At 38.3% G+C, this 14,763-nt stretch overlaps 1 protein-coding gene across 3 annotated transcripts in view; it reads right to left on the bottom strand.

Annotated features, from left to right (window-relative positions):
• Window positions 1–14,763, bottom strand: part of ICE1 (interactor of little elongation complex ELL subunit 1) — a 32,479-nt gene that overhangs the window by 6,565 nt on the left and 11,151 nt on the right. For 2 of the 3 annotated variants that reach the window (XM_068674798.1, XM_068674799.1), the window contains exons 8-14: window positions 14,643–14,725; window positions 14,336–14,375; window positions 14,192–14,248; window positions 13,053–13,142; window positions 12,910–12,963; window positions 6,160–6,512; window positions 820–5,568 (exon numbers count right to left, since the gene is read on the bottom strand). In XM_068674798.1, the coding sequence (XP_068530899.1) occupies window positions 820–5,568; window positions 6,160–6,512; window positions 12,910–12,963; window positions 13,053–13,142; window positions 14,192–14,248; window positions 14,336–14,375; window positions 14,643–14,725 (5,426 nt within the window). Of the gene's footprint in view, window positions 1–819; window positions 5,569–6,159; window positions 6,513–10,846; window positions 10,901–12,909; window positions 12,964–13,052; window positions 13,143–14,191; window positions 14,249–14,335; window positions 14,376–14,642; window positions 14,726–14,763 lie in introns of those variants that run through there. The other variant, XM_068674800.1, reaches the window with a different exon arrangement.

Raw genomic sequence — 14,763 nt, 5'->3', positions numbered from 1 at the left:
TTGTTAGACTGTACTATATTTGAGAATATTTAATAGCATTATAACAGAGAACTGCTTGTAAGAACATTGTTTGCATCCATGTAAGAATACACATAATTAAATCATAGGCAACCAGCAAATGAAGTAACAAACCTGACTAGCAACTTCAGTAGTAACTTGCTTCTATCAAGTTACCATGTTTGGCAAGTCCTAACAAAGGTGACAGGAGAACTCAGTAGACAGCTTCTGTGGAGAACTGACAGATCATTATTCTGACCTCAGTCTGCCTAATTACTTTCAGGAATTGCAATGGGGCAAAATGCTGCTATGCGACTATGAGATTTTTTCCAATTAAATTCATTTGAGCAACCTGATGTATAATGATAATCAAGGTAAACACTGAATGAACAAGCACACCAATAGTATATATACAATGCTGCTTTGTGTTTTCTTTTTTAGTGAAATAACAAAAAAGAACCCCCCAAAAATAAAATCAAACCTCACACCTTTAAACAAAAAAAACTTCTACAATTGTTAATGCTACCCACTACAAAAAATGTGGTGAAAATAAAATACATCTGCTTTCCTGATGAATGCATAAAGCATCTACAATTGCAGTTTCACATCTTGGACACCACTGGCCATTAACTTCTCGTACTGTCTGAAGCTCTCTATTTTGTTATGTTTATACATTTTTAGGTATCTGATAATCTTTCAAGACTGCACTTTGCCACTGCAGGTTGCCTGACCCATTGAGAATTCACCTAGCACATACTTAAACTCTTTTAATCTGCACAGAAGTCACTGTTAAAATGCAAAACTCAAAAAAATGCTGCTTACCTTGTTTTTTACACCAAATTCACCGACAACTTCTTTCTCTTCATCTCTCATCACTGGAATCTTTGAGATATTGCCCACATAAACATGACTTCGAATAACTGGTAACAAGTCAAAGCAGGATTCAGCAATTTTCTTCAGTGCCAAATAAACTTTCTGGCAATCAGAATCAATAACCTTCTTTACTGGTAAAGATGCTTCTAAACCGGAACTGTGTGCTGAATCACTGATTTCACAGCTCTTGCCATGGAAATTCTCCTGTATTTCAGAGCTTGTGTTTTGATCATTTCCAATAGCAGCAGTATCACCGGGCTCCAGCTTTGGTGGTTCCCTGTCTAATCTCAGTCTTTTCGCGCTTCTAGGCATAGATATTGGCAATAATGTCCTTTTTTCAGGATGATTTGATAAGCCTGAAACCAATTGCTGATTCTGCACATTTTTGTCTTGTCTACTGTCAGATTTCAAATTGCTCCCAGTTTTCACAAAAGCAGTTGATGTGGATGCTATTGCTTTGAACCCACCTATTTGAGCCACAGGTCCTGGCAAACTCTGGCTGTCTGAAAGGGCGCATCGGTTTAGCTGAATATTGCCTTTCAGGATGTTTAGTGTCCTCGCCCTTGCAGATAGCTCTGGGTACATAGTGTCCAATATTTTCACAGAGTTCTCCTGAGGGGCAGCTGCAGCAGCACCATCGGCTGCACACAAAGGAAATCTTCCAGGGACGGGAAGCGCGTGCTTTGGAATGGAAGTACAAAATTTTAAAGGTGACGAGAGAATCCTTCTACCCACTGCCATCTCTGAAGGTGATGGAGGGGAAAACAAAAGGGCAGATTTGACGGTTGGAGTATCTCTCAATGGAGACATCAGAGGAGGAACAGGGGTTTCACGTAGTGGGGATATCAGGTCATCAAGAGGGGAAAGCAAAGAGGATCGATCAGCAGAAGACATCACTGGGGTCATGGAACACGCAGCTCTTGGAGGAGTAGCCATCAAAGGCAGGAGCAGTGGGGGTAGAGGAGGACCCATCTCTTGCCTGATTTTATTTATAGTCTCAGATAAGCATTTTGTCGGCACAGAAGTATCAGCATTTGCAAGAACTGGCTGAGTTATTTTAACGTCAAGGGTGTTCATTTTTCTTTTACCTCGAAGCAGTTTTTTTGATAGCCTGCCATGCATTACTTGGACAGCTGCCTTGGTTGAAGCACTCAAGACTTCAGATTGCTCTTGCCCTTTGCAGTTCAATTTATTGGTCTTTTTGGGAACAACATCCACACAAGACTCTGACTCCAACATACGCGAATTCTCAAATACCATTTTTTGTGGCACAGAAGACTGACTAACTGTTTGAGAATTGCAGTCTACATCAGACAGGGCTGGATTTGTAAGATACTTGATAATAAAGTTTTTCCTACCGCTATCCAGGAAGCCCTTCCAAGTACAAGTGGTATGACACAAACACGAAGGCTGCAAAACACCTAACATAACATTAGTGTTGCTTTCTTCTGAGTTGCAAACAGCACAGTTTTGATTATGATTGTATTCTTCAAGAACTGAGATGCCCATATCAACACTGTGTGGTAGACTTTGCTCTGCATTTGACTCAAGTTTTTCACAACCATTTTCTTCTACAAAATTGCCGAGTGCTAACATTCTTGTACTTAGTTTACTGTTTTTTACAGGCATTCTGTAAGTTTCTGACAATCTGGTTAATATCTGGCATATTGGTAATCTATTTTTTGAAGCACTTGGCATCAGAGGTCTTCCTTTGGATGCCCCAGTTTCTAACAGATCTTCCCTACTGTCATTCATCCATCCAGCTACCCTGAAATCACTAGTACCCTCTGCATTTTCAGAGGCTACTAATATACACCCTCTTTTCAGAGAGGTTAAGTCTTTGGGATAAACCTCCCCAACCACATTTGACAACTCATTTGCAGTATTTGGAGAGTCTGTTTCACAGCATGTATCCATACCCACTATAGTACATGCTTTTAGATGACTATCTGTCACAGTATTTCCTGGGCACATAGTTGAATGAAGTTCACATACTTGGTTGTCAGCATCAACACTTGCATCATTTTCCAGAGCACTCACTACAATTCTTGTTGAAGTTCTCAGGTCCTTTTTGAACATGGGAACACATTCAGAATATTTCACATCTCCAACTTTTTGTAGAGGACAGTCCTTCTCTTCAGACACGTTGCTCTGCTCTGGGATATCAAAAGCATTTTTAGACCTTTTTATGCTGTCTTCCTCACATGCCTCAAAACTATTCAACCTTTTGCTTTCCTCCCCATCTGTCAGTGAACCAGTTCTAGCAGGATCTGGATTAGCTTCCCATGTAGAAGTCTTGCATTCTGATTCTTGACAAACAAACTTTTGGAAGCTCGAAGTATTCTTATTATAAGAGTTTACTTGCAAAATTAGTACCTTAACAGATGCCTGAGGTTCTTTATCTACTGGCAGCTCCTTTTCACCTGAAATTTCCATTTCGTTTTTGGGTATGTATTCCCCATCAGAGCAGCGGTCCAGTTCTTTGCCTTTTTCAGTAGATGGGATCTCAGTATCCTTTTCAAAGCTTTCTAGAGAACTACAAAATGGACTACCCACAACACAATTTTTATCTCCTTTGTTTTTTGATGTATGAGAAAATTCAGTATTTCCAGTGAAATCACTTTCAACAAATTCGACAACTTTCTCAAGACTGTAATTTAAATTATGAGGCACTGTGGATTCCAATCCATTCTCTTGGATAGGGGAATCTGTATCTTCAGAATTCATACAGCTTGTCTTCAAGTTCATTTCAGTAGACAAAGCCAAGCTGCTATTAAAACCCGTTTCTGAAGTATGCTGGCATATGATCTCCGAAACATTACTTTTCTCCTTCACAACATTGTCTTCCCAGTTAAATGAACTGGAACAAGCCTCTATCACTAATTCCTTGCTTTGCTTGTTTAATTCCACTTTTGTTTCATCACATTTATCATTTTCACTTATCAAGAACTGATTCTGAGGTTTTGCAAATTCTGTCTGAGCTGTAAGGTTATTTTCTACTACAACAGATCGGATGGTATCTGCTTCTTCTAACAGTTTACTGCTCTCATCTACAAAATCTTGATTAACTTGGAATTCAGTCTCTTGAGATTCAAACACTCCAAAGTTCTGAGTTTTGGTCAACTCACAGTCTAATGTACTGCACAGGCTTTCAGCTTGTTTCATTTCACCATTTCTTTCTGTAAATTCTAACACACATGATTCACACTTAGCTACACTGCTTTCCGCATCAGTAGTGCATGTCATCTTTGGTACTGCAAGTATAATTTTCAAGTCTGACTTCCCTTGGAAAAAAATATTGTAATCTTCTTTCTGGTATGGTTTATCTTTTAAATATTCCCCTTCCTGTACCTCTAGTAATTTTTCATTTTCTGCACTATTGAATAGCTCAGATGATTTAGCTGTTTCAAGAACACTTTCTTTGTTTACATTCATGGCTAGTTCAATAGATTCGGGTCTGGTTGTATTCATGTCTTGCATTTTGAGCTCTCCATCATCTTTTGGAAAGCTGATTCCTTCAACAGTAGATACAGGTAAATAACACTGAGAGACTTTAGCAGTTTCCAGTTCATGTTTTCTGTCCATATCATGTTCTAGTGTATGCACACATTGTTCCTCCCGTGTCTTTTCACTGTCACGTTTTATTTCAGAGCACTGAGAGTGAGCAGAACTCTCCGTAGCTTCAGTGTATGCCTCAGTCTCCAGACTTATTCCCTCACTATCACACTGCATCATTAGGTCTTTAGGACACTCTACTTCACAAAAAGATTCAGAACTACTGAAATCAGACAATACAATTTCAGAGTGTTCTCCCTCATTGCTAGCCTCTGCACAGAGCCCTTGCATCTGTATTGCAGCTGTTATTTCCTCTCCATTTATCACTGGTTTTATGCTTTCCTCAACATTGCTTGCTGTATTAGCTACCTTGATTACATCTTTGGATTCATTTTCAACCACTTCATTCTCTGCCAATACATCAGATTTCCCCTCACAGTCTGTACTTTGAAGTACAACAACACATTGTTCAGATGGCAAATGAGTAACATTTGAGGGAATGGATACTGCCCCGGGAATTTCGCTCTCTCCTGATAATCCATCCCTTTCTGCCTTCATTAATTCACCATGCTTTTCATGCGTACCCTCATAACCACCAGCCCCGATTAAGATCACATTCTCCTCTGTTTGCTCTACCTCACTGCATCTTTCTATCTGATTCTGCGGCCTAGGACTGTGTAGCATAAAATCAGTTGAAGAGGTCCCATCTGCACTGTGCATTTCCTTGATATCTTCTTTCTTTTCCTCTATGGCTTCCAGTTCATGTGCTGTTGTTTCAGTTAGTTCTGTCTCCTCTGTTTCCATATTCACAGAATTCTCCTCCAAACAATCTTTGCTAGTTCCCATGTTTGTAATTAAAGTAGCAGCTTCAGCTTGCTTTGTTTCAGCATCTCTCACTTTCTTGCTCAACATCTCTGGATCAACATGATCAATCTTTTCATTCCTACTCCAGTTATGTGAAATTTCTGCATCAAGACTATGTCCGCACGTTTTGTTCCATCTGTTACATTCCTCTTTCAAGCTGAATACATTACAACAATTTTGAGGCTGAACTTGGTTTTCTTGTAAAATAGACTCCTCTGCAGAAGAACTGCAATCAGCTTCTCCACTGCTGGAACCCGTGACTTCTCCAAACAACATATCCTTTAATGAAAAACACAAAGTTAATTTTTCAAAGCCCAGTATCACTTTTAAGAGCTATATTTTTCTAAACAAATAGGCTCCTGGCCCTGACAGGCAGTGGTTTTGAGAGATTAAGGCTGATAACAGAATTACATCCTTCTCCATCATTGCTCTTCATATTAAACACAAAGCACCTTTGTGAAAATTGAGACCTCTTTGCCTACCTACTGACATTCTAAGATTACTGAAAAAATAACATTTGAGTAGGTTCCCCTTGAATTTCAAGCTGTAGAGGTTTACTACAAAAACCATGCTTATATCCAACAAGAGTGGGGAATGTAGGTCTTTGACATCAGGAAAAGACAGCCGTTGAGACGTGGCTGACTTTGTTTTAAATATACTACAGAAAATTATGGTTTGTGCCCTTCCACAGACAGTGCACTAGAAAGTGAAGAAGTATACATCTAGAGCTAAATACTCATATAGAGGTCCTTTCAGTGCATCACTGTAAGTACCACTGATACACAAAAAACCTCAAGAATATCCAATTGTTATTCCTGCTGTAATTATACAACCAAGTTAATGCCAAGTCCGACAAATCCTGGAACTCACCTGTTCAGCTACTGGTGAAAGCTGTACTGGAGAAAGTAGAGCAGGGAGAGGCTTGACCCAGTTCAGTATGTCCATCACATTTCCACCTGGGCCCTTTTGCTCCTGATCAGAGAAGTCTGAACTACTGTATGCCCCATCTGTCCGCATTGTCACAGGTATAGTTTTATCCTCACAACCTTGCAGACATTCTTCAGCAGTCCCGTTCTCAAGATGGTCAACTCCAAGAGGCTCAGTATTCACATGATGTCGCAGGGCTGTTACAGAATTGTGCTTCCCAGCACTTTCTATTGAAGAATAGCAATGTAGTGTTTTGCCATCACGTTTCCTGATCTTTTGATGGTTTTGTACAGCTTCTATGACACAAATATTAAGAAATTAACACATTTTTTCTCCCCATCTTTCCTTATAGAGCTAATACATCATAGTAATAAGGCTGCATTACCATCTTTTCAAGTGATGTTCCCTCAGACAAGTAGTATGAAGCACTTAAGAATGCTTTCAGAAATATTTTCCATACAGAGATCAGATGTTATTATTTACAACCAACTTTTTTTTTTTTTTTCCCCGTGAAAAAGATGTAGATGTATGTAGGTACAAAGCACTCCCACCCAAAAAAATATATTTTCCAACTTCAATCATTAAAACTATTCTCCCCAATTTTTCCTACCAGGGAGGGCCATAAGACTGATGGTCTATCCAGCTCAGTGATTTATTTCCAGTTTTAGCACAGTTTATTTCCAGTTTTATTGATGTTCAGAAAAAGCAACACAAGCATTTGCCAATCAGGATGTAACTCTCTGCTTAAAGCAAGCAGCAGCTTTGAGCCAGCAGCTGCACTTTCATATTTCAAGGATAACGTGCAGGCCAATGACAATTATATCCTGCCATAAACAGAGTAAGGGAGTTCTTAACTATATTCCCGGTTTTATGATTAAACATGCATACATTTTTAAAGCATTAGTTTTTTAAATTTCTGTCTGCAGTCTACTCATGCAAGATTCTGTCTTTAATGACATAACCTACTTTAAGCTGGACCCTTAAAAAAACCTTCCTAAAAGTGAGTCTTTTTTTCGTGTGTGTGTGTGTGTGTGTTTGTTTTTTTAAGGACAGGAGTTTGTACCGCTTAGATAAAAAACAATACCAAGAGATTCACAATCGCATCAGTTTTATAAAGTTATTCTAGCAGCAAGAAAGCATGTCCAAATGCTCTCTGAGATTCTCTGTGCTATACTTTTGTTTTGTTCCTTTTCAAACCACGTTTTATTATTAGATGGTAATCCATTTTTTTCTGTATGCAGACAAAACATACTGCTCCAGGAAAGTCTAAGCAGTAAAGACAACGAACTTCTAATTCTTATACAACATTTGGATGTGAGTTTTTTTATAGTGTACACAAACATTATTGGACACAGCAGTGGCAGTATCCAAGCAAGAAAGAGATCAAGAGATCTGTGTATGTCGACACACCATTACATGGTATAAAGAACAACACATGAACAAAATGGTTTTGAAGAAAGGATATACTGATTTAATTGGCACAACTTGACCCCTGTTGGAAAAATAAAAAAGAATAGTGTGCTTCATTATTGCTGTGACTATTTCTCCACTGCTAGAACTTACAGTAATACTCCTCAAGCAGCACCAAAGGCAATATCAGATTTGAAAGCACTAATTTAATTCCACAGGTGAAAACACACCTCCAGTGATCTCTCTCCCAATAAACTTTAAGCACGTTCTAACATGGTAGCTCCTACTGAATGTTTTAGTAGAAAAACTGATCAAAAATATATTTCCAAGATTGCTACAAAATATACTAGGAGGAAAAGGGGACAGTTAAGCCTTATGAAACTTACAAGGCCAATTTCCTTAAAGATAAATGAGCTCTGACATCTCCTTCAGTCAAAGCTACATCTTAGAAGTTCTAAGATCATACAGTGTTTCATAAAGCTATTTATAAGCTACAGTCACATAAAGCTTCCAGATGTTTCTCATCTCATCATGAAAAACATATTCCCTTTACTATTTGAGTCTCAGTAGATCACGCATGGGAAAATGAAACCCTTCACTAGCAAGAAGAAAGAAAAGAAGAGTCAGAAGGTAGTTTTCTGTATATAGAAGATTTCTCATGCTCCTTTGTGCCAAACAGTTCTGAGCTCTTAAGTTCCTCCACACTTTAGAGGGAAGAAATACAGAGTTTCTTATTTCCCCCCTAGAACAACTTCAATTAGACAAATGGGGAGTTTACCTTGAACACTGAACTACACAATAGTACTGAGTATAAGGAACTTTACATCCCGACTATCCTCACACAATTTGTCATGTGCCTACATCACAGAATCACAGAATTTCTAGGTTGGAACAGACCTCAAGATCATCGAGTCCAATCTCTAACCTAACACTAACAGTCCCCACTAAACCATATCCCTAAGCTCTACATCTAAACGTCTTTTAAAGACTTCCAGGGATGGTGACTCCACCACCTCCCTGGGCAGCCTGTTCCAGTGCCTAACAACCCTTTCGGTAAAGAAGCTCTTCCTAACATCTAACCTAAAACTCCCCTGGTGCAACTTTAGCCCATTCCCCCTCGTCCTGTCACCAGGCACGTGGGAGAACAGGCCAACCCCCACCTCTCTACAGCCTCCTTTAAGGTATCTGTAGAGAGCGATAAGGTCACCCCTGAGCCTCCTCTTCTCCAGGCTGAACAAGCCCAGCTCCTTCAGCCGCTCCTCGTAGTAGCGGCTGAAGGGCCTAGAATATTGATACATACCATCCCCTGAAAAGCTCCCTCTGAGAAATAGATCAGACACTCATTATCAAGCCCTTTTCATCCAAACGATCCTCTCAAAGATCGTTATTTTAAAGAAAAAATTTTACTTTTCCTAGGGAATCTCACTCATTCACAGTGCCACTTATCCCAATTATTAAGTTTTGTCCTCAGACCTACAACTTGGAATCTAGTAGCTTCAAACCCTTTCATTGCTGCCTTCCCCCACTTCTGAGAGAAGGTTAAGATTACTTTGAACTGGAAAAAACATCAAAAGCTACCACATGCTACTGTGAAATATGTCTTTGATGAATGATGGAGAAAGAATAGAAATAAGCAATCCAATGCTAACATCAAGTGCCTTGGAACAAAATAAACTGAGTTTTGTAATTCAAATATTTGTTCCCAATTGTCCACATTGCAGGACAATTGATTACATTTTCTCTACCCTAGATAACAAAGTAAATTTCTGAAACAAGATTTCTTTTCCTCTCAAAAAGAAGAACCAGTTCCAGATTAAGATGCTGGATTTTTTTCTCACAGTAATCCATCCGTCGAATCACAGAATAGTTTGGGTTGGAAGGGACCTTAAAGATCATCTAGTTCCAATTCCCCTGCCATGGGCAGGGACGCCTTCCACTAATCCAGGTTGCCCAAAGCCCTATCCAGCCTGGTCTTTGAACACTTCCAGGGACGGGGCAACCACAGCTTCTCTGGGCAACCTGTGCCAGTACCTCTTCACCCTCATAACGAAGAACTTCTTACTAAGATTTAATCTAAATCTCCCCTCTTTTAGATTCATAGAAGACATTACTCCTTGTCCTATAGCTACACTCTCTGACAAAGAGTCCCTCCCCACTTTTTGTGCAAGCCACCTTTATGTACAGTAAAACCACTATAAGGTCTCCCAAGAGCATTCTCTTTTCCAGGCTGAACAACCCCAACTCCCTCAGCCTCTCTTCATAGGAGATGTGTTCCAGCCCTTTGATTATCCTCACAACCCTCCTCTGCACTCATTCTAATATGTCCATGTCATTCTTGTGATGGGGCCCCAGAGCTGAACACAGTGCTCAAAGGTGGGGTCTCACAAGAGCAGAGGGAGAGAATCACCTCTCTCAACCTGCTCTTCATGCTTCTTTTGATGCAGTCCAGGATACTGTTGGCTTTCTGGGCTGCAACCATGCACTACCAACTCATATTGATTGTCTCATCAGCCAACACCTCCAAGCCATAGAATCTCTTCTGGTTTACAGCAAAAACTCATCACTATCAGCACAGTGTTTGCAAATGCCTGGCAGTAGCAACTGCATGCTTTTCAAGGACAAAGAGTAGTATTTCTTTGACAAAAATAAAAAACCCCTCCACGGAAACTTTCTAACATCGACAGGCCTCAATTTTTCAAATCTTCTCCAGTAACGTGAGTTTTAGGGTGTTTTATACACTTGTTATTCTTTGAAGTTATAAACAGTATTCTAGTTTTCAGTACAGCAAACTTACACACACACACATATGAAACAAATAATTACGGAGAACATTGCACACCTGAAACTAACTGCACAAGGCTGCATTTCCTAAAATGATATTATCTTGAGAGGTCTTCATATGGTCTTAAAGGCAGACATGAGGTTTGCTTAATAACTCACATCATATGGACTTTAATCTCAAGGTCATAAAACATACACAGGTCCTTAGGGATTCAGTCTTATCTTCGTACGTTACATTTAATGCCACTACCTCGTGTCTTCTGCTATCTGGTATTAAAGCAGATACCAAGGTACCTCCAGGATGCTCCTTTTCACCCCTGCCTTAACATCTATATGCAGCTTCTCCGCTATCCTGGGATCCAAACCAAAAGGAAGATCAGATAAAATGGGTATAGCTCTGTAGCAGGCCAGATTTAGCTCAGACCCCTGTTGTACATACTACTTGAAGAGACTCAGCTCATCCCAGACGTGGTCTTCCCATCTTCCCTCATCTCCTCTCACCATAAGCCTGCATACAAACAGTGCATGTTGGAGAATCCAAATTAACAAAATCTTCAGCATGGGGCTGCAAGATTCTTCAAATGCTTCTTCACATGCCTGCTCTAACTGTAGATGGTGTTATTCTCAAACTACACAGGAAACAGGTTTTCAAATTTATAAAACAAACAAACAAACAGGAATGTCCTATTAACCTCAAGTTATGGTCTAAGGTTATTGGTCTGATGTTCAACTGCAGGTATGGCCAACTTCATTACTGGAAGATTTATAAAAGTACTACCAAAACCAAGACAAAATGCTTTTAATTTAAATTTGGCAAAACCTCATTGCTTTCTGAGGCTTTCACAATGGTTTGTTTCTTCGTAAAAGCACGAATGGAAAGCCTGATAAATCTTGCAATTTACATATATGTACACGTTCTTCAGAGAAGTTATTCAAAGTGGTATCATCTTTGATGGAACAGAGAAAGCTCTAATTGTTACAGATATTTTACAAAACATTTGACTGTACAAAAAAATCAGCCAAGGAGTTATCTTCCTAAAAGGATAGATCCAGACAGACAGAAGAACTGACGTTCTTGGGGAAAAAATACTTCAGCGATATCACCAGCAAGTTGATTTTCTCCGTAAGATGAAACTGTGTCAATGTTGGACAAGAACTTAGGGCAAAATCATTAAGATCCAGCCCCGTCCCTCCTTCCCCCCTTTTTTTTTCCAGAAGGTTGCATCTCTGAACACCAGCATAGGTATTACAAATACAAGGCAAGGGCCACTGAAAGGCAGAATAAGAAAGACAGAAAGACAGCTGTCCTGGGCTTCAAGGGGGGGAAAAAAATCATAGTTCTCCTTTAGAAGATGTGAATAGGAAAGATGCAACAGGAGACCTGGAATCTAAAGTTCTCCTTGTGGTGGATGAGAAGGGGATCTGATACCCCTCAGAGTTTATTTTACTTGTCATTTGATTGAGCCTTGATCAAGAAATCAAATTCAGGATATCAGGGGACAACTGTCTAGCTCAGTTCTGGAGCTTGAAGCCACAGATTTGCTGCACTGAATTGGTCGGGATTAAATTGATAAAACTGGCTTAAGATACTGTCCTTATATTTTGGTACCTCCTAAGTCAATTCCTTTGGAATACAACCTAAAACCAGATTCATCAGGGTCTAGACTTGTATCAGAGTTTCAGATTTAATGGGGTGGGGAAACAGCACAATGGTTCACTTTCAAAGCTCTTAATAATGCAGTGTACTTATTCCATACAGTATCTCTACAACCTGAACTACAGAAAAAAAAAATGGTAGAGCAAATAAAAGAAAAATTAAAGATTGATAAGTACACTCTGGAGAGGCAACTACAGAAATATCAATCTAATTTCAAGGTATCTATTGCTCTTGAGGGCAGAAGGAAAACAACATCTGTTCTATGATGTTAAAGCACTAAGGTCTTTTCTCAATGCATATATGGATAATTGTTCAAATTATTTTTTAGAATTATACTGAGTATTTTGTTACAAAATTATACATTATGTTGCTCTGTATCATGAATCTGAAAATTAATGCACCATTATATAATTCAGGAAGATATGAATGAACAAAATAGTCGTAAGAGCTTCTTAAATTTTACAATGTAATTATGTTACCATGTGTTTGTTTAGGACCAAAAAGAATTTATCGTGCTATAATAACTAAGGTACAAACATGAGAGGTATGTTTTGACTACATTGACTATCATCTGCTTTGACTATTTCTAAGAATTTGATTTCTGAATTGTAACAGCAGATTAAAATTGGGTTTTGTTTATAAGAGCAATGTAGCATAACTGGCTGTTCAAATTAAAATTTGCAATTATTTTCAAATATTCTATTCACACATGTACTTGACCAGACAATCACAAATAAAAGTATTTAAGTCTGTCCAAAAAGCGTTACACAAACAGTACCCAATCTGATGATAAGGTTACACCAAGGAATTTGCATACTAACGCATTTACATTTACTGGAACCTACCTTCTGTAATAAACAGTCTTCTTTTTTCAGGCCGTGCCTTATCCCGAGCAGAAGCTGAAAAAAGAAGGTACCCATATTTATTTATTTTTAATTAAAAAAGAGACAGCTTCAACAGAATTCCAATACTTGACATGACATCTCACCCAAGATACGATCATTTTCCCGCTTCTCTCTTTTTCCTTTTGCACTGTCAATGCACATCCAGAGTTCTTCCAACAAGAATTTTATTTTTTCTGTTAAACAAAATGTTTTTATAAATTGAGGAAAACTTCAGTGGCTCAGAGAGCCTACATTTTTTTTCTTTGTTCTTACTCAAAACACAGACATGCCTACAACTAAATATACACAAAAATTAAGACAACTGGGCATTTTAGCTTGAGAGGAAGAAAAAGAACTAAATTAAAAGTTAAATGCTGAAATTGGATTCCAATTCAGGACAATCCAAAAGGCAGCAAAAACACGTGAAGACCCAGAAACAACCAGAAGGTCTGCCCCTTTCATAGAATTTTAATTTTCGCAAAAAACAAAATGCAAGCACTGAAAAGCAAGACATGGAAAGCAGAAGTTTGTCTTTTGCCTGTAAATCATCTTCAGAATTTTCTAGACAATATAAAAGCAATGCTAGTATTTTAAAAAGTGTAGAAATACAAAAATATGGTTGCTTAAAGCTTGGCCTCTGTCTGCCCTTAGTACATTAGAGGAAGTTTTGAATGAGTTAGCTCCATTGTGCCATTAGGTTTGGATAATTTGTAGCAGATATTGTACCTCATTACAAATAAATAAAAAATAGAATAGTATAGAAAAAAAAATATACATCCTGGCTTTCCACTTGAATTAGAGAGCCCCACACAGCCTTTGTAACAGATTACACTATCTTGCCTCTTTTGCTTTGCATACTTCTTTTATGATGTTCAGCTGCAAGACAGTGGGAATGTTTGTTTGTTTGTTTTTCAGTGTTTGCATTCTGGTTTACAATTACAAATCAAACTGCTGCGCATATACATGGGGTAGACCATAGTCATTTTAATGAATCAATTATCTTCCTTATTGCAAAAGTTAAAATATTCATCTATTACGTTCTTCCCTCAATTACATATATTTCTATCAACTACATCTACTCTTGACAACAGAGGATACTAACAGAATTGCTATAAGAGTGTAACTCCAAGAGCTTCAAATGCTTTAAAAAACACAAGGAAGAGAATAAGCAATTTTCCAGAAGTCTTACAAATAATTCATAATGGTTTGGTCTGCATAGAGACAGGCCTTGCAAAAATCTTACCTTTGTCAATATCTGTTTTAAGATCTTCACTTGAACTCTGGGTCTCTGCATGTTTAACTATTGAGAAGTAGAAGAGAAAAGGAAGTGTTCAAATGGAATTATTAACACACATAAATCTGAAGGTAATCAAAACTGAGTACATACCCTTTCTCCACTTCTCTTTAAGAACACCATCAAGTTTTCCCTGTTAAAAATAACTACTGTTAATTTTTCATTCAATACTCAGCTTGTAGAAAACTACCTAAATTACCATGAAATCTAAATCTGCATTTCAAATGTCATGCCTCAGTTTCAAAATTCACCATCTCTTAAGGTGAATTGCTATGTTTATTTACTCAATACCCCCAACAAATGAACTTTCACTATTTCAATGTCTGTATTACAACTTGCATTTTTTTTTTCTTCCAGAAGTACTCAAGAAAACCACACCTACAAAACAGGAAAGTCTTACCTGTGCCTTCTTTAGTTCCTTTTCAAGCTTTTTCTTTTCAGATTTCAATAGTTTAAAGTCTTGACTATGTTTTGTTGCAGCCTCTTCAAAAGAGAGAACCAAAATTCGAGTTAGACACTAA

Source organism: Anas acuta, chromosome 2 (genome assembly GCF_963932015.1).
Source record: "Anas acuta chromosome 2, bAnaAcu1.1, whole genome shotgun sequence".
NCBI classification, from domain to species: Eukaryota; Metazoa; Chordata; class Aves; order Anseriformes; family Anatidae; genus Anas; species Anas acuta.
Note: the sequence above shows the minus strand (reverse complement) of the source record. Positions and strands in the feature narration are given on the sequence as shown.